This window comes from Desmodus rotundus, chromosome 1 (assembly GCF_022682495.2).
Source record: "Desmodus rotundus isolate HL8 chromosome 1, HLdesRot8A.1, whole genome shotgun sequence".
Taxonomy (NCBI): domain Eukaryota; kingdom Metazoa; phylum Chordata; class Mammalia; order Chiroptera; family Phyllostomidae; genus Desmodus; species Desmodus rotundus.
This window is the reverse complement of record NC_071387.1, coordinates 54940078-54960913: the sequence shown is the minus strand read 5'-3', so window position 1 is coordinate 54960913 and position 20836 is coordinate 54940078. Positions and strand designations below refer to the sequence as shown.

General features: G+C 41.1%; 1 protein-coding gene across 1 annotated transcript in view; it reads left to right on the top strand.

Moving 5' to 3' along the window:
* GLDC (glycine decarboxylase) overlaps positions 1 to 20836 on the top strand; it is an 81150-nt gene that overhangs the window by 12854 nt on the left and 47460 nt on the right. The window contains exons 3-11 of the mRNA XM_024558343.3: positions 2841 to 2976; positions 11199 to 11363; positions 12558 to 12635; positions 13802 to 13949; positions 14281 to 14477; positions 15816 to 15912; positions 18030 to 18135; positions 18909 to 19048; positions 19867 to 19947. Coding sequence (XP_024414111.2) covers positions 2841 to 2976; positions 11199 to 11363; positions 12558 to 12635; positions 13802 to 13949; positions 14281 to 14477; positions 15816 to 15912; positions 18030 to 18135; positions 18909 to 19048; positions 19867 to 19947 — 1148 coding nt within the window. The remainder of the gene's footprint in view (positions 1 to 2840; positions 2977 to 11198; positions 11364 to 12557; positions 12636 to 13801; positions 13950 to 14280; positions 14478 to 15815; positions 15913 to 18029; positions 18136 to 18908; positions 19049 to 19866; positions 19948 to 20836) is intronic.

The following is a 20836-nucleotide window of genomic DNA, read 5'->3' as shown; positions in this document are numbered from 1 at the left end:
AGTGGTAAAAGTGAAAAACTTTTTTAAAATTTAATTTTATTAAAGCATAGTTGACATACAATATTGTATGAGTTTCAGGTGTCAACATATTGATTCAACATCTGTTTACCTTATGAAATGATCACAGTGAGCCTAGTACCCGTCTGTCACCTTAGGTGTTATTGACTATTTTCTGTGTTGTGCCTTGCATGCCCATGACTTATTTATTTTATATTAATAACAAAAGTGAAAACGTTTTATCAATCAAAGGAATTATAACAGGAAAAGTCAAGCTTGAGGAGCAAGGCTTGTTGATCCTGTAGCGGTTCTGCCGTCACATGGTGCTCTCCTCATCTGTGTCCAAATTTTCCCTTTCTTGTAAGGTCAGCGGTCATTGTATTATGGATGACCCTAACACAGCATGACTTCATCTTAACTCGAGCACCTCAGTAAAACCCCATTTCCGAATTAGGTCACATTCCCAGGTACCTGGGGTTAGGGCTTCAGCATATCATTTTAAGATTTATTTAGTTACTTTCTTTTTTGGAGAGAGGAGAAGGGAGGGAGAAAGAGAGGGAGAAAAACAAGAAGAGAGGGAACTGTGTGAGAGCTATATCAATCAGTTGCTTCTCACATGCCCCCAACTGGGGACCTGGCCCACAACTCAGACATGTGCCCTGATGAGGAATCGAACCAGTGACCTTTTGGTTTGAGGATGGCGCTCAAACCACTGAGCCACACCAGCCAGGGCAGCATATTGTTTTAGAGGACACAGGTCAACCCCTTGCCCACCTCTCTGCTGAACTATTGTGCTGGCCACTTATTTTATCTCCCTGTTTCCAGGGCCTCCCTTCTGACCTGTCTACACTACCAATTGAATTATCTTTCTATAATGTAGGAAGGAAAATCATATTATTTTATCCTCTGTGACTTCCAAAGGTTAAATTCGTGATTTGAAAAAGCACTTCACAGACTGTTCTCACTTTAGAGTTGGATATTTTGTCCTCATGGCTTAATATAAAACAGGAACCTGTCCCTCTTGCACAGGATTTTAATTGAAGCTGGTCTTGCTGAATCATGTGCCTGCCAGTAACTAATTAATCTCCCCTCCTACTGGGCTTCTCAATCACTCTGACCTAAGACGACTTTGGGAAGTGGTTGGATTTCCTGCATGATTATTTTTCCTAAGGATGCTGTACTTGCATATCTCCTCAGATACTGGTTTATTATATTCTACTTTCACTTTCACTTCCTAAACTTTCAATGGAAGAAGGTAAGATTGCCCGTCGTCAGGCAGTTGGATTATATTTACTCATGAAACTGATACTTACAAAACTGTTCTCTCTTTCTTTAACCCAGTCTGGCATACTGGTGCTTCTCTTGTGAATTTATTTCCTGTGAAAGTACGTGGAGTGGGAGGGTGGGGTGGAGGGTGAACGGTTTTCATTGAGGATAAAGAAGGATTAAGGAGAATAATATTCACATGGAGTTCTGTAGGGTAAAAACAATGTGTAGCATCTTCTTAGCCAGTGGCCGTCTTACAGATTGCTGTACTCGATGGCTGTACTCTGATGTAAGTAACAATAAAATCAACCAGGTCCACGATTTAAGCACTGAGTCCTAAGAAGATGCTAAAGGGCCAGAAATTTGCCCAACTACTTGAATCTCAGTTAAATTTTAGTAGTGTGATCTGTCTAGTTATGGAGGCGCAGAGAAAAAGCCATTTAAGGTCACTTGTACCTAGAAAGTATCTTTCGGTATAAGTGCTATACATTTAGCAGGTCAGAACCTGGCCCGGGGGGAGACAGTGGCAGCTGGAGTTAGACAGATGGGGTCTGGAACCCTTTCATTTAAAACAATGTACCTTAGGTGAGTGGTCCTCTTCAAGCCTATTTTTCTAAGCTGCTGGAAAAGCATTTGGTATAATTCCTGGCAATGAGTAAATGCTAAAAATGTCAGATGCTACTATTACATGAATGACTCCAAATAGGATCTCACTTGCATCCAAGAACTTTATTAATTCCTACCTAATTACCTAAGCACCCTAATGGGAATGCTGGTTAAAACTACACATTAATATTTTATTACAACTGATATTTTACATTGTTGGGTGAAGGGCTTTTATAAGTAACTCTTTTAGAGACACAAGGGGAAAAGTGTTAGAGGTATATAATAATTTTAGAGAAAAATGTGGACCATGTGTTATTTAAGACTTATATCAACTATTGTTATAAGACAATTTAAATGGGAAAAAATATCTTTAAAGATTTCATTTATTTATTTTTAGGGAGAGGGGAAGGGAGGGAGAATGAGAGGGAGAGAAACATTGACATGTGAGAGAAACATCAATTCATTGCCTCTTGCATGCCCCAGCAGGGGACCTGGCCTGCAACCCAGACAAGTGCCGTGACTGGGAACTGAACCGGCAACCTTTTGGTTTGCAAGCCAGCATTCAATCCACTGAGTCACAGCAGCCAGGGCAGAAAACAATATTTTACTAAGAAAAGTGGAATTGTTATTTAATGGCTAAAGAAGAAACCTGGAATGAGACAAGTGTTAAAATTGGGCAATTCCGACAAAGCAAAAAAAAGAAGAGCCCAATGTAAAATAAAGTAAAATAATGTAAAGTAAAATAAATAAAACTCTGAGGAGCCACCCTTGAGGAGTAATTGAATGCTGTTTGGGGAATCTTCAGATTTCTGCACATAGTGCTTAGTGTTGTGGGAGGGATGATTCTTATGTTTTCCAGATAGCTGTTCTTTTTATACAAATATCCAAACAAAGAGGGAGTTAAAAACTATAATCAGAGCTCTCTTCTGAGACATTTTTCTCTCTAACATTGCTCTTTTTCCTACAATCAGGTGAAAATGAAATCCTTGCAACTCTACGTGCAATTTCCAGCAAAAACCAGGTCTGGAGATCATATATTGGCATGGGCTATTATAACTGCTCGGTGCCACAGACTATTTTGAGGAACTTACTGGAGAACGCAGGATGGTAATGTATTACTTGATTAAAAACGGAAGTATTGTGATTTAATTTGCATGATTCTCCCCATTTCTGTACGTCCCCACCCCTTGGCACCTCAGGACTTACCCACTGACACCTGCACTTGTGCTGTCTCTGACCTCCAGGAACCTGCTTGGCTTTGTCTGGCTTGGAAAATTTCCTTACTCATAAATGTAGAGGAAATAGAAGCTTCTTCCTGCTTGTATTCCCATACAACATTCTAGAGCTCTTAAATTGTGGCCGCTGCTGATCTCTTTCTCCCTCTGACTTCATGTCGCTTCTGTCTTTGTAAGCACATTAGAGCAAGATGTCCAACCTGCGGCAGAACAGATGCAGGGCTTCAGTTTTGGAAACTCTAGGATTTGGGTGCTAAGCAGCCTTAGGACTTACTCAGTGAGCCAGAATCTTAGTCAATTTTTCTTTCTTTCTTTTTTTTTTTAAAGATTTTATTTATTTACTTTTAGAGAGAGGGAGAAAGAGAGGGAGAGAAACATCAACATGTGAGAAATACATTGATCGGTTGCCTCTCACACACCCCCAGTCGGGGACCTGGACTGCAACCCAGGTATGTGTTCTGACAGGGAGTCAAAACAGTGACCTTTTGGTTCTCAGGCTGGTGCTCAGATCACACCAGCCAGGGCGTGGTCCATTTTCTTATATCAGGATTTTAGTAGTGCCCATTGTCTCTCCGTGACTCCATACCCAATATTCTGGATTTACAACCAACTAAAAAACAAGACAATGTTAGATAAATTGAGATCAAAATATTAGCTTTATTACTTAGCACTTTGTAGAGAAGGAGAATGTGTGTATTCTGGGAATAGGCTTTTAAAAAAAAATCCTCATCCAAGGATATGTTTATTGATTTTAGAGAGCAGGTGAGGCAGGGGGAGAGAGGAAGAGAAAGAAAGAGAGAGAGAGAAACATCTTTGTGAGAGAGAAACATCAATTTGTTGCCTCCCATATGTGCCCCAACTGGGGATCGAGCAGCCTAGGAATGTGCCCTGACTGGGAATCAAACCCACAACACTCTGGTGCACAGGAAGGTGCTCCAACCAACTGAGTCACCCAGCCAGGACTGAACATCTCTTACAGAAACTATAGGGGAAAGAGCTAGGCTGTGCACGCTCAGGTGCTTGTTCTGTTTCTACCTCACCTATCAGGTAACTCATTCCTTGTCCTCTAGGGGTGTGTGTGTGTGTGTGTGTGTGTGTGTGTGTGTGTGTGTGAGAGAGAGAGAGAGAGAGAGAGAGAGAGAGAGAGAGAGAGAGAGAGAGAGATGTCTGTCTTTGTTCCTGCCACTCTGGCTGCCACTGATGTACAACACCGAAAGTGCTTCTCCCACACTTGGAGGAAAACTTCCCAAGGCCGCGTCCATACTATTTTGCTGTCTTCCATTGACATTTGCTCTATGTTACAAAGAATGAACCAGGTTCACATCCCGATACCAAACAAGAAAACACCCTGGATATTTTTTGACAGGCAGAGGACATGGCTCCAAAAATGCCAGGGAGCAGATTAGGGGCATCCGCTTCTTCTGCCCGTTGGGAAATACTGCTTGACCGTGAAGGAGGAAAGATGGGGACCCCTGGGCACTTCTTTCCCTTGTTTTTGGATCAGTGTCATTGTATACACCAGTACCTTTGAATTAAAACTTTATTTAAACTGATGCCTTAGTCTCCAAAGGAATGTGTACATTTATTTCTAGCATAGAAACAAACCACGTGTGGGTGGGCAAGGATAGTTCGTAGGTGATTTTTTTTTTTAGTTAGTGTATGAGGTAATTCTAATTTCTAGTAGGACCGTTATTATGTGAGGACAGAGTAAGTGATCGCCTCTGCGATTGAAAAGACATGTATAGCAAGGTGCAGAGATTGTCTTTTAGGCTAGCATATGCTAAAAACAAATCAACTTTAGTAACGGGAAGGTAGGCTTCCCTATGGGAAATCATGGCATTTATCTCACACAAGCTTTTGATATCAAGTGCATGCTCCCCAGCAATAAACCTTAAACATTTGCTGAACACCTTGTATCTTTAAAAAAATTATTTAATAACATTTTGTCAGAATTAATTTGAATTCTGAGTGACCAGTATTTTCATTTCTATATAACTTCCTCATTTAAGGAGCTCTCCAACAATAGCCTCAGACAGAGTATTGAGACATTCATTAGTCCCTTTTTAAAAAAAAATTTTTATTGTTATTCAATTACAGTTGTGTGCCTTTTCTCCCCCACCTCCACCCTCCCCCTTGATTTTGTCCATGTGTCCTTTATAGTAGTTCCTGTATAGTCCCTTTTTTTCACCTTAAAAGCAGAAATAATTGCCTGTCTGAGAAAATTCTGTGATGCCAAGAATCTTCTGTTTCTCCCAGTCAACACCTGAAGATAGGGTCCCCGTCTCCCAGCCTTGTAGAGGGTAGGAGCCTAACTTTTATGAGTGCCAGTGAGCAAACCCAGATGGGTTTCCCAGGGTCCAGCCCTCTTCTCCCTGGATTTTGTACTCTTTCATGTCCCTGATGCAACTGAGCCTTTGCTCATTCACCTCCTCACTCCCTCATTCTGTAAAATGTTCAGTTACCTCTAAAACACACATGAGGAGAGACAGAGAGACAGCGATATGCAGACTCATCTAAGAATACAAACTTTGACAACTCTGACATTTTGAAAAGTAAACCTGATACCCTACTTAATTTCAAATTTTACACAAAGGGTTCTTAGTGTACTAGGGATGGATGTGTGGCAGCAACTGCTTGTGAACTATGAACTTATACTCTCCCTTTATCACCCACAAGTACAACCGGTTTCTGTGTATTTGGGTCTGTGAGTGAGTGAACATGTTTGGCCATCAGCACAGCCAGCCCTCACCTGCTGCCTCAAGTCCAGGCCTGTTGTTCCAAGGACTGAGGCATTTGTTTGGCCCAGGGCATAGTTTAGGCTGGGTGGGGAGCAGAGCACTCTGCATCTTTTGTCTGCTTTTGCCTAAGTGTAACCGTGGTCCTAGTTGTGGAGAGTGCTTTGTCCTAGATGCAGTTATCCCTGTCCCATCATTATAGGAGCCAGATCTGTTGACATGATCACTTCTGCCTTGCCATCCTTGTCCAGAACTCTTAGTTACCATATGCTCCATTTCTTTATTAATAACAAATAGGAAAGAAACGTCAACAAACTAGTGTTTCTTCTTTTGGTGTGTGTGTGAAAGTATTAGCATTTTTGAGGGCATCTTTCCACTGTGGTATGGGTCAAAGTTTGAATGGTAAACTCTAAGTTTAATTTCAAAAGCAAATAGCCTGCCTTTCTCCCCCATCACAAAATAAGCTGCAAAAGTACACAAATGGGCAACAGCATTCCAAGCATCTGAACACTGGCCAGTGGCCTCGCTCTCTGTGGCCGTATAGATATTCACCATATTGCTTCCTGGCTGTGTGCTGATGTCTTAGTTTACTTTACTTGCTGCCAGCAATGTGAGAGGGAGACAATGTTCTTTGCTTTTCAGTCCTGGTTTTTGGGTGCATTTTAAATATTGCTCCTCCCGTTCTCCGAAAGCAGATCTGAATGAGAGGGTGCTAGTGTACCTCGCCAGCACTGGTAGGGAGGCTGTGCACATGTGGGTGGTAGACTTCACCATCCCTCTGAATGGTTTCCATAGAGACAGAACCAACAAATTCCGGTGACGTGAGGTGAAAATAAATGCACAAAATAGCCTTGAGAGAATACAAACATTTGGGCTCTTACAAGAAAATGTACATCAGGTCTAGAATTTATTTTATGGGCTCCACTATTCCAAATTTTTGCTGATAACATCAGTGTCAAAACATCTACATTTTCTTTGTGGCTATTTCTGTTTTGTGTAACTTTGGCATAGAGATTAAAATGATAGAATCTCATGAATGTTTTTCCTACTGCAAAACCCCCCACTACCTCCCTCTTTCTCAATTCCGAAAGTCACAGCCAAAATCATAGAGAATACTGATTATTTTGGAATGATTATTAATGCCATGTTGAATCAAGCATCCTATTTAAACGGGACAAAATGCCTTCTTGGATATGCAGATACTTTTTGGTTTTTTAACATTAAAATACATGGAGAGACACAAACTGAGTGAAAAAGTCCATTGGCATATAGGCATTGTAGATCATAGACACATTTTCTTACTCACTATATTTTGCCTAATTGTTGTGGCAACTAAACCCTTGCATGCAAGATGGCAGGCCCTGTGCTAGCATTTTTCTCCTCAAATGAGGGTTTATTTGTTATCTCCTGGCTTGAGATTCACTGATGTAAGGGTCCTTTAATAAATAATTGTGAAGGGTATGAATTTACTTTAATGGTGTCAAAACCTGTAGGTTATTTTAAAAGTTTACAAGTAAAAGAAGTGGGTTCATATATTTGTCTACTTTGCAAGAAAACAATTTTAAAGCTCTCTAATGAGCATCAGCCTAAGCTTGGACTTATATAGAGGTTGAACAAGGAGAGAAAGGCTGAGCAAATGAGGGGGAATAGTAAACCCCAAAGGCTGTGATGGAAGGAATAACACAGTCTCAGGTATGAAGGACGATGCTTGAGAGGTTTGGGGCTTCCTCCTGCAGGTAATGGGGAGCCATCCCATTTGGACAAGAGAGTCAAATACACACATTTGCACTACAAATATTTGATAATTTTCTATTTTAAGCACTGTGCTGGCTAGTGTGGCAACAAAGAAGAAAGGAGTGGTGTAGGACACCAGAAGGAAGACTAATGGCATTGGTCATTATTTGGGTCTCAGAAAGATCTAGAGTTTCTTCTTTGAGATTTGGCAGAATAATGGTACCTTTCAAGGAATAAGAATATTCAGGAAGAGAAACTAGTTTAGGGATCTAGTTGGATGAAGAATAGGGAATGTGAAGTTGACATGGGATTTGATGAATATCCAGGAAAAAGTGGTTTCCAAGTAGAAATATCTAGTAATGATATCTGAATAGAACTAAGAGTAAATTCTCCAGGGTTCTCTGTTTACTTTTTAAATTTTTTAAAGGGCCAGAATAGAGAGGAAAAGAAACTTTTTAAAACAATGACCATTTGGGCAGGATTTTACCATTTTCAGGTGCACTATATAGTGTATTCATTTCATTGGAGTACTAAGAAAATATAATATAGGTGATGCTAACTCCATTGATCGCCAAGAGAAGTGGGTAAAACACACACGAGGAGAGCATGTTACCTGTGAACTCGTCTCAGTTCACAGGTAGCAAGTTAAAGAATTAAGGTTGAAACCCAGGGTTTCTTGTATCGTGAACATCCAGGGCAACCTGTGAAGCTCTGACTAGCTGAGGGAGTACAGACTGGTATGATCTTTCCAGAGAGGAACATGGCAATAGACACTGAAAGCCTTAAAATTAATTATCACATGATTCAAAATTTCACTTCTAGAAATTTATCCTAAAGAAATAAGACAACAGTGAGGCTGTTCACCATTATGCTATTTCTAATATTTAAAACCAAATGTAATATTCAACTTGAGGAGACTTGTTAGATAAATAATGATAAATTAAATTATTTAATACTACATAACAATAAAATTTATAGTGTTGAGTAATATTTAGAATCAGAAACTTCCAATGGAATAACATTATTGGGGGAAAAATCAGGCTATAAAATTTTACATAGAGTATAATCTTACTTTAATTGTAAATATGGTTATGGTATGGAAAAGAGACTGAAACCAATTAACCTGATTGTGGTAATTACTTCACAAAATATGCATATATCAAATCATCACATTGCACACTTTTCAAATATACAATTTTATTTGTTAATTACACCTCAATAAAGCTGGGAAAAAAGAATGTATAAAAAAGTCATAAATGAAGAAGAAAGGGGGCAGACAACATAGGAGGAGAGCGGGCAGCACACTTGAGCGTGCCCATCACAAAAGAGGGAAAGAGAAAGACTGAAAAGAAATGTGCTTAAATGTCTACTGTTATCTTGGAGTTCGGGATTATGGGTGATTTTATTTTCTTGACAGTTATCTGAGTTTTCCAACTTCTCCCAAAGGACATGTGCAAGATAGTCAGGAAAAGGTTTGTGACTGTGTTCCTGACCCACAGAAGTGGTTACTAATGGTAGCTGATGTTTTTAACATTTAGAACATACAATAACAAGAAAGTAAAAATTATGGTTGATCTCACTGCCCAGAGAAAACGACTGTTTGCATGTTCATTGACTTGTTTTTACAAATTTACAAAAATGGTACCATAGTATTTATATTTAACTTTTTAAATGAACATATCATGAGCATTTTCCATGCCAGCAGTTGCATTCTTTTACATATCATTTTCAATAAATGCATGATATTATGAGCTTTGGTCTATTCGACCATGCTCCTTCCAGTGGACACTTAGTTTGTTGCTCAGTTTTCAATATTCAGCGCTGTGATGAGTTCTTTGCAGCGTTGCTCTCTCTCCCTGTTGTATATGCTGTGTATTTATGGATATACTAACTCTCTCCCACTTGTTAGATGCACTAGCTGGCCCATGTGTGTATGCCAGTGTGTGCACTTATTTGTCAAATAGTGATTCTGAGTAAAATGAGAGTTCTGTGCTTAGCCAGGCAATCAAAACATGTATCTTCACGGTGGCAGGCCTTGCTGTGTGTGGAAGTCTTATCTGATCTGAGGTCACAATTGCCCCTTGTCTATGCCTTTTGTGTGACTCCATTTCTGCTCAGATTCCCTTTCTACTTTGTCTGCATTCTATATTGTGTGCCTCATTCATTCCAGTTCACCACCCACTTAGAACCTGGCAAACTGACTTATGCTTCCTAAGCCAGGCTGTTCAAGGAGTTAACGGAAGCAAAAATTTACTTCACTGTGCACACACACACACACACTCTTATGCTAATGAAAGTTTCAGGAAAATTATTTCAGTCTTGACATTGTACTGCTTAGTAAGGCAAGCTTCCCCACCCCACTTCTCTTCAGGAGTAAGATTATACATTGATTTCAAAGCCTTCACAAAAGAAAAATAAAAGATGGATAGAAATATCCTGAACATGATTACCAGAACGGGAGAGAAAGGAAAAGGGCTTGAAAAAAATGAAAAAAACAAAACAAAACAAAAAACCTATTTTTTTCCCTCATACTCTTCTGGCTTGGAAAGGCAAAGCAAGAGAAGTATGAAACAATGTCAATCACGTGTGGGAGCTGGGCCCCCAGTGCGGCCCTCTTTGGTGCAATGCATTCTTGTCAAAGAGAGAGCAGCCTTGTCATAAGTCCTCAGTTACCCTCTCTCCTATCACTTTATTTCCTTTAAAATACTCATTATTCTGAAATAATTTCATTTATTCATTGTCTCCTTGCCCCATTGCAAGAGATCAGGGTCTCTTATCCGTTGTGCTCATTATGGGCCACGAGAGGTTTGTGGGAGTGCCTGCGATGATAATTGGCATTGCTACATCCAATGCCATCCTGTTTCTCTTAGCAAGCATGTGGTAAATATTTGTAGGATGAGTGAATGAAGGAAAGAATAAAAAAAAGATGAAGACATTTAGTGGGTTACCTCATAGACCTAAATATACATTTTTGATTACTAACTGGAGGATATAAGACTAGAATCCATGTTTATGATGCCTTATAACCATTTTTATCCTTGACTTTTGATAGCTATGGAGTTATCGTTCACAGACTCAATAACAGGATAGTGAGAATTTTAAAGTAAACCTCTACTAATTTCTTAGAAGCACATAGAACTTCTAGTTACTATTAAACAAAGATTTCCCCCCACTTCCCCACCATAAACAAGTTTTGACTATTAGATATGAGATTCTTGAACACTTTGCTATTGTGATCTGTGAATGGAGAGAGCCTTTTAGATCGAGGGAAGATAATAGGGAGTCAGATTTCTGTTTATAATATCATATGTAGGCTCAAGTGCCAGCTTACAGTACAACACACACATACAGTAAGATCATTAAAATAGAAATGTAAAATTAAAAAACCACTTAGAGGAATAGAGAAATAAATACTGGTTATCCACAAACAATGAATAGTATTATTACTGTGATTTAATTCTGAGCTTCCTAAAGAGGCCAAAAGGGAAGTTTACTGATCTATTATATGATTCTCAAGAGAGGCAAATCTAATTTTCAGGTTGTGAATTCTAAAATGAAGACATTTCGTCACCTTTTCTGAACAGTGGAGTCACAATATGGACATGGCCTTTTGTGTGCCCCACAGGATCACCCAGTATACTCCATACCAGCCAGAGGTGTCTCAGGGCAGACTGGAGAGTTTACTGAATTACCAGACCATGGTGTGTGACATCACAGGCATGGACATGGCCAACGCATCCCTGCTGGACGAAGCGACCGCGGCTGCAGAAGCCATGCAGCTGTGCCACAGGTGAGAGGCCCAGCATGAGACTTTGTCAGGGTAAGGGACATCTTCCGGTCTTTTTCCTCTGTGTCAGAAGCTGTGATTATTTCCTAAGGATGCATTTCTAGAGGTAGAACTGCTGGGTCATGGTGTGTAGTTAGTTAATAATTGCTCTCCATTTCCTCACCTTTTTTCTTTCTTTGCCTTGTGAGTGCCTTCCTGGTAGAATTCTGACGTAGATGGTCATCTGGTTAGGAAATCTGCCCACATTCATGGTGTATCTGTCAGAGGTTTTGTGCCTCTGGTCTTGAGTGCCCAGATAAGTCTCTTTCTTGGCTTCTGCAAATTTGAGGGGTGGTGAGCCCCACACTTGCTCAGTAGGTGTGGAGGTTCCTAAGTTGCAGCCACAGGCCCTTCTGATTTCTAAGTAGCGCAGGGGGGTGGTGTGTTCAGGCTCTTTCTCCTGCCATGGATGGATAGCTGCAAAGGAATGCTGCCCACCCACCCTCTGGTTATTATTCTTAGTTTTTCACTTATTTTCCTTATTTTTCTTCCCCATCCATCTGCTCTCCCATCTACCACCACAGATTTTGCCAAACAGGATTGGAATGGAACTTCAGTGGGAATATATTCAGTAAAGGCCATTATTAGTCATTAATGATCCAGTACTTTTTATACTATCGACATCACAATCATCCAAACCTGTAAAGAATTAACAATAGTTTATTTGGGTCAAACGGGTGGGACGTATGCTAGGGAGCAAGATCTCAAATGTTCAGGAGAATAGGAGGTTTGCTGCTCCTTTTTTGCATTTGGAATTAAGGAGGGAACTGAGGAAGATTACGTGGAGGTGGGAGAAAAGCAAGGTGGGATTGGATTACAGGATAGTTAACAAGATTATGTGCTCTCTTGAGGGTGGATATGGCATATTTCAAATGTGTGTTAACCCAGAGGCACAGAGACAACGGACAGGGTTTGCTGAAAGCCAAGACAAACCTTCACTGAAGACGTTGTGTGCCTGGGGTATGACTACCTCCCATGATCTGGGCAGTTGGGAATTTATGATCAGAACACCGTGTGAGGTCACTTTCCATAGAACCTCTTTTTTTGTCCACAACACTGTGCTCAGACTTTCCCTAAGGACCATCTTTACTTTGCATTCTTAGAAGATAACTGATTTCTTTAATGTTCACACTTGAATGTGATTTTCCTTTTTAACAGACACAACAAGAGGAGGAAATTTTTTGTTGACCCTCGTTGCCACCCACAGACAATAGCTGTCATCCAGACTCGAGCCAAGTAATTACTTTTTTTTCATATTTTGAATCAAATGCTCATCTCAGCTGATTTTCTCCTTTACTTCCAAACTGGCTGGAGGTCAACCTGGTGTAAATTGGGGTTGTTGAGTTTTACTTTCCCTCCCACTTCCTTCTCAGGGTCTCGCTGGTAAGTAAAATGTGTCAGAGTTGAGGAGAAAATACAGTGCCTTTAGTTCCCTTTGCTTTATATTATCATGTTTTTTAGAAAATATTTATTGATTTGAGGAAGAGAGGGAGAGAGAGAGATCGGTCTGTCGGCCCACTTGTTTGTCACCCCTTCGTTGGTTCTGGTGTGTGCTCTGATGGAGGATCGAACCCACAGCTTGGTGAATGGGGATGACACTAACCAACTAGGCTACCCAGCCAGGACTGTTTTCTTTTTGTGAAAAGAAATTTAATTAAAATAATTTCAAGAATGTCGTGGAAACTTTGAAAAACAGGAAAAAATGGAGCTCTCCATTTTTTAATGTGTTTTAAAAGATTTTATGTATAGTCCTACAAACATAGTTGTAGTCTGTTGTTGGTGGAGAGGATGCAGAAGAAAGCATATTGTACTTTAGTACTGCAATCAGATAACACAAATAGAGCACAGCTACCACTTGTGACTGTGTTTGCTTTCTCCTTGTAAAAGCTGGCTAATCTTCCTCTTACCCACACCACCATCCCTTCAGAAGGCGTTTCTCACAGATGTTGGAGTTAGGGGGTTTTAGGAACCTGAGGAAGGGTCTCCTCTTTGTCTTACTGATGGCTTTCTTTCTATTCACCTAAGAATGATGCAGAGGGAAAGTGGCGATGGTGCTGCTGTTACAGGTACTGGTTCTTTAGTCCTAGGCGGTGATGTTTCTGGTCTTCTCTCAGGAGCTAGCTGGTCATGACAGGAAAGGGGGAGTGGTAGGGTGGATAAGAAGAACAGGAGCTAAGCTGTTGGATGCAAGTGAGTTGGTGTGAGACACTGTTACCACTGAAGGCGGAGTATGACAGGAATGTGAGTGTGTGTGTGTGTGTGTGTGTGTTGGGATGGGGTGGTGAGTGGGCATTGAGAAAGGACACAGAATACGAATGCTGTCATGGAAAAGAAACTGTAGGTAATTTGATTTTTCCTTGTAAACCAAAAACATGGTTGTTTTTTGTCTTCTCTCTTTCCAGATATGCTGGAGTCCTCATTGAGCTGAAGTTACTCCATGAAATGGACTTCAGTGGAAAAGACGTCAGCGGAGTGCTGTTCCAGTACCCGGACACGGAGGGGAAGGTGGAAGACTTCACTGAACTTGTGGAGAGAGCCCATCAGACTGGGGTAGGCAGATGTCTTTTTGTGGGGCCCATGGAGGTGTGTCTCAACTTTGAAACATTACTGTTATTTTGGGTGTGGTCTTAATTCGCATACCTGTATCACCTGGAATAGTAAAACTGTTTCCTTCTTCCCTCCTTTCTTCAACTTTGTTTTGTTCATTGATTCCTGGCACATAACAGGCACTCAGTGAGTATTTTAAGTGAATGGAATAAGTAAACTTCACACAATGTGAACCAGCTCTGCCAGCCTGCCTGCAGTGGAGATAATTTGCCACTTTCTCACTGTTTGCAGGGACAGTGACAACCATGTCCATTTTCTCTTGTTTCCCCTCTAGACCTTGGCTTGCTGTGCTACCGACCTTTTAGCTCTGTGTATCTTGAGGCCTCCTGGAGAATTTGGGGTAGACGTTGCCCTGGGCAGCTCACAGAGATTTGGGGTGCCCCTGGGCTATGGAGGACCACATGCAGCCTTTTTTGCGGTTAGAGAAAGCTTGGTGAGGATGATGCCTGGAAGAATGGTGGGAGTAACACGGTAAGGCGGCTCGTGTTTCTCCTTTTTATTGTGGCTGTCGTTTTCCCTGCTCCGTTTGTTGATCACAAAAGCTGGTGGTTGCTCTTTAAACTTCACTGAGTCATTTGGAGAAAATGTACAACATAGATTCAGAAGAGACGATCTGTTTGGCTAGTGTGAACTGGTTAGTATACCTCTTCTCAAATGCCACAAGTTTGTACATATTTGAAAAAGTATGAGTGTAATTCATAACGTATTTGTTCTGAGGTCACACAAATGAATTTATTTAGGTTGAAGAAATGCCTTGAGAGACTGAATATTTTAGGTGTGTTTTATATCTAACTAGCTCTCTTCTTTGAAAGTATTATCGGGTCACAAGGTTATGTAAAGACAAGTGCAAGGAGAGGTTACCATGCCCATGATTTCCTGGAGGCCCACCACTTAGCCATTGGAGTAGTTTCCAAAAGCGCTTTCTTGAGGGCTGCTCCTCATTAAGAATTTAGATGAATGCCATGATTATTATTGGGAAATTTAGCATGATCGTTTTGACCCTGCCTGAAAGCTGATCTATCAATGTAAGTGAATGGTCTGAAGTAGTGAATGATGAGATTGTGATGGGAAGTTTGAAAGTTCTTTCAATTTGCCACAGGATAGCAAAAGGCAGTTAGTTCTTTAGTGTAAAATAAGGTTATTCAAGTGTTCTCCCATTCGCTTTTTTCAGTGATGTCTCTTCACCAGACAAGATGAGGCACAGGGCTTTCTAATTTAAAAAAATTAACATATTAATTATTGTCTGCTGATTTTTATATTGAACTTCTTACCTTTCTGGAAAATGGATCCCAAAGGATGATGAAATAAAGGATAAGACTGCTAAATATTTGTGTTTATCTAAATTTTTAATTGTATTAGAAAGGGGACATGTTATTAGAGACAAGTGGTAAGTTGATTAGGATCATTTTAATTTACAGCCATACAGTCCCTTCCTATTTCCAGTACAGAGATGCTGTTTCCTTTGCCAGATATTTCCCTCTTTTCTGAGTCTGCCAAGAAGCTCAGAGTGAAAGTTAATCCTCAGTCACCCTCATTATGGTAGGCTGGGTAATTCCTGGAAATGTTCCGTTCACGGTTCCCAACCTTCTTGTTTATATCTCAGTACCTCAGCTCCTCAAAGTACAAACTAAAAATTAGCAGACATCCTGTTTAGAAGAGGATGATTTGGAAATTGTTTCTTTATGGCCTTGTACCCAAGTAAATTTGCTAAATTCCCTTCAAGCTGAGGAGGAAAGAAGCAGGTCCATTTATGAGAATTCCCGGTGCTGTGGTTACCTGTGCTAATTGGATGTTTTATTCTTGGCCCAGAGATGCCACTGGGAAAGAAGTGTTTCGTCTTGCTCTTCAAACCAGGGAGCAGCACATCCGGAGAGACAAGGCTACCAGCAACATCTGCACGGCTCAGGTAGGTCACCTGTCTGACCTGTCCCCTGAATGCTTTACAGTCTACAGAAATGAGCTATTCGTTCATTCACTGAGTTGTTCGTTAACTTATTTATCACCCACTGAGCACTGTGCACACCAAAAATGTTAAGATCTTATTGGTAGACAAGTCTTATGGTCTTGTCAGAACCAAAATACAGTGCATTTTACTGGTAGTCTGTGTACACACACACTTCACACCTCAGGGTCTCTCGCATTCTTGTCTGTTGGGCAGGTTTATCATGCGTGGTGACTGGGCACCTTCTCTTTGGGCTGAGATGGAGGCCCTCCAGGCTGGGGTGAGGAAGGCAAAGTGAGGGTGCTTGAGGTGACTGTATTTGAGGGGATGGTCCTGACTGGCAAGCTTGTGGTGGTCATGGGGTACTGTTACTGGGAACTCATGGGAGGCATTCCTGAAGTGGATAGGATAAAATAAGAGGAGTTAATGGGAAGTTACCCAAGGGCTTAGGTCAGGGGGAGCAGTATTTTCCCATACCCAGCCAACTCCTAGGATCAGATGGAGGGCCACTGCTGAGCATACGATCTCTCCTGGGTCTGTCACTTTCCTTCAGGGTCAGAGAAGGAGAGATCTCACCAATACCTCCCTGGGCACTACAGTGCTCTTCCCTCTCAAAGCACCACCAGGTTTTAGAGAGCCTCTCCAGGGAGGCAGTAGATGATAAAATCTTTGTATAGTTAGTTCTAAAGCCATTGGTCTTTAGTGGGAAGACCAGTGGCTTTAGTGGGTCTCTTGGGAAGTGTAGACACTTCCCAAAAGTGTCTACATTCTCTTTGGGATTTTTGGTGTAAGAAAGCCAGTTCCTAGGTTCTGATATTCTTTTCCTCCTCATTTTCTTTATTGACTCTGATTGTACTCTCTGAGAACTTTTGAGAGCTGTTTCTTGCTTTGCAGTGGCCCCATAGAGGTTCCTTCTGGCAGCCTAGCAAAGAACATGTGTACCTAACAAAACTGCTCTGATGTTGAGCATCACCCAACTTTAAAGCGCTGTGTTTCTCAGCTGAGTAGAATGTGTTCTGTGTGGTGCCCCTTCCATTAAGGTGGACCTTGAACTGCTGACCTGGCACATTAGGACAAAGCCACTCAGTGGGACTAGAAATCTCAGAGAGACCCTGGTGCTGCACCAATGAGGTGGAGGCTGCTGTGGGAGAATCAAGTGGATTAGACACATAAAGAGCATGAGACTTGAATTTGGACGAGTTACTGGGGTGATACTGTATGGTTAGAAGACCGCTTATTGGCAGGATGGAAGGTGAATAAACAGAGGAGGTATGGGGCCAAGAAGAGGAGATGCAGGAGATGCAATCCTCCATCCCTTCCCCCAAATTGACACTCATTTGGTTTCCGACCCTAGCCATCCTCATTTTATCCTTCTCTCTGACCCAAGGTGCTGTCTCGGTGGTCCCTTTCTTGCTTCCCATGTAGGACTCCCTCACTGAAACATCCCTGGAGCTCCCTGTGTCCCTGTCTCCAGGAGATGCCATGCCATTCTTTCAGTTTTCTGTCACAGTAGGACACACATTTACGTGTGAATAGTTTCATGAAATCTCAATCCAATGGTCAAGAGAGACATGTTGACCTCAGTAAGCAACCTTGCTGTCCTGAGGGAATAATCCAATAGGTTCCGGTTTTCCTTTTCTAATATATCTCCTGCCAACTTATTTTGGTTTTATTCGCCTGCCTCCTGCATTTTCATCTTTGGTAGTTCTTTGCCACATTTATCTCTTTGTTGTTGAAATTCAGCTTCTCCCACTTTATTTAAGGCCTCAGGAGAATTGTATTCCCTGAGTTCTTTTGGTTTTGAAAACTTTTGTTGCTTTTATCCTGAAGAACCCCTTTATAACGGTCACATTTCAAGGTTTAATGTAGTGAGCCCACAGTACCTGGGATGCCATGTTCCCCCTCAGGTGTTCAGGCGTTATAAATGGTTCCCGACTGTCATAGAGAATGCGGGAAATGTGATCATTTTGCTTCGTCCCCATTTTCAGTTTTGGCATCTCAAGTCAAAGTAATAGTCCCTTCTACGAATTGTCTTCCATGACATTGTTGAAGTTGATTCTTTAAATGCCTTGTCATTTTAGGCTCTCTTGGCGAATATGGCAGCCATGTTCGCAATCTACCACGGTTCCCGCGGGCTGGAGCACATCGCTAGGAGGGTGCATAATGCCACTTTGATTTTGTCTGAAGGTGAGTTGGGAATGTTTTTTAAAACTTTTGGGCATAACAAGACTGATAAACATGAGTAAGTGAAACTGAAAACTTACTACATGTTCAACGCTGTATGCAGAATTGAAAGTCAAATAAAAAACTGGGAAGAACATTTTCAACTCCTATGATAGACCAAGTTAATGTTTTTAATATAGAGAGCTGTCACTCACCGCCCCACACCATACACAAGAAGGATGAATACCCTGAGGGAAAAATGGGCAAAGGACATTAAATGTAATTTTAAAAGAAGTGAGTATACAAATACATGGTCAGTGAACACACATAATTTCAACCTCACTAGTACTCAAATGTAAATTGAAACAATAAAATGGTTTTTCTCCCACTACACTGGCAAAGATTAAAAAGAATGATGATACTGGTATGACTTCTTTAGGGGCACTTATCCAATCTATATCAAAGACTTATAAAATGTGCCTATAATTTGATCCAGAAATTCTACTTCTAGGAATATATCCAAAGGAAATAATCAAATAGGGAAGTAAAAGGTTTCCATTGAAACACTGTTTACCATAGCACAATCTTGGATATAGCCTAAATGTCCAGTAATAAGTAATTAGTTAAATTGTGGTACATCTGTAAGGTTGACCATATACGGCCATTAAAAATATCGATATCACTAGCAGGAGCAGACTACGTTAGAGTAGGGTTTACTTCTTCATTTCTCTGTGAACCATCAGCGGCAGAGGAGCAGGTCTCTGCACTGGAAACTGGTAGAGCCCTGTCTCGTCCAGGTCTCAAGCGAGCCGGGCACCAACTGCAGCATGACTTGTTCTTTGACACTTTGAAGATTCAGTGTGGCTGCTCCCTGAAGGAGGTTTTGGACAGGGCTGCTCAGAGGAAAATCAATTTTCGGCTTTTTGAGGATGGCACAGTAAGTCATACCTATAGTATAGTTTCCTTTTTTAAAACAAATTCTTTACACTTTCATGACTTTTGTCATTAGAAGTTTTCATCTTTATTTAAAAAAACCAATATTGGAACTTTGGGCACAATTAATTTTTTTATGAACAATTTTTATTTCCAGTTTGGAACATTGTGTCTCCTCAGAGGATGTTTCATTCTCATCTCTCCCTAAGACTTTGTGTTTTCATATATGGGGTTGTTAGGCACATGTTTTCTTTGATTTTTTAAGACTTTATTTACTTTTAGAGAGAGGGGAAGGGGAGGAGAAAGGGAGAGAAACATCAGTGTGTGGTTGCCTCTCCTGTGCCCCCTACTGGGGACCTGGCCCACAACCCAGGCACGTGCCCTGACTGGGAATCAAACCTGCAACGCTTTGCTTCCCAGTTTGATGCTCAATCCACTGAGCCACACCAGCCAGAAGCACATGTTTTCTTACTCCTCTCTTCACCATATGACTTTTCAAGGTAAAGGCTATGATAAATGGTATAATAAAGCAACTGAAGAAGAAACAGGAGAGCATATTCAGTACCAGTAGGAGTACCCTGCAACCATCAGAGTGTTAAAGAGTCCAGAAATGGCTTATAAAGCTATAAACCCTGTGAAGTCTGGGGTTGGTCTAAGCCCCCTTTGCCTAAGTGCCGATTTGGTAGCCAAGTTGGTACCCTGATATTTTAGAATAGCTGGGAGTTTTGTCCAGCATCCTTCTCCCCTTTGACCTCTCTTGGTTTTCTCCACTGATCTTGGTGTTCAGAACTGATGATTTCTCTTTTGTTTTTATTTCTGTAGCTTGGTGTTTCTCTTGATGAAACAGTCAATGAAAAAGATCTGGATGACTTGTTGTGGATCTTTGGCTGTGAGTCATCTGCAGTAAGTGAAATAAAAACACGCATTTCTCATAATGACTATCTGAGGTAGTGTCAAAGATGGGTTTGCCTCTTGTGGGCCTGAGTGTGTGGGGGGGAGGACCAGGTGTGACATTGAGTGGCCTGCTGTTAAAATTATGCCACTAACTATCCCTTGCTGCCATGACTGCTGATAAAGGTCTCTGCTATGTGCCTGGCCTGGACCGTGCACCTAGGCTATTTGGAAGGTTGATTAATGGTATTTAATCAAAACTGTCCCTAATACAGAGATACATGACATTGGCATGTTGGTCGTGTCGATTCTGGGAAAATCATGATACTCACTCATGCAACAGATATTTATTGAAGACCTAATATGTGCTGGGTGCTATGCTGGGCTCCGAGGATAATGGTGAATTAGACATGAGTCCTGCACTCATGGAGCTCATATTCTTATAATGAGGATTCAAGCAAGCACAAGATTCCAGTCCAAGTGATGCTGTGAAGGGTGATGTCTGAAGATGCTCTTTGAGCACAGAGGAGGGATTTATTACCAAAATTTGGAAGAAATTGTTCTGAGATCTGAAAGATGAGTGGGAGTTATCTAGACTTAGATGGCATAATTGAGGAGGGAGGTGAGGCTAGAGATGTTCCAAACTGGGAAAAACAGCTACAAAGGGTAGGAGGAGAGAGATTATTGAGAACTAGAAGCAGTTCAGTGAGACTGAGTTGGTTTCTAAAACAATGAAATAGGAGGGAGAGTGAGGAGAAAGTCTACAATCTCATGGAATGAGAATGAAAGAGAGAGCTCTCAGTAGCTACCTAGACCTATGGCCAGGCGCTAATCACTATAATCTACACAGCCTGGGGCATAGAAAGCACTCAATAAGTATTTTTTGGATCGAGGAACCAAG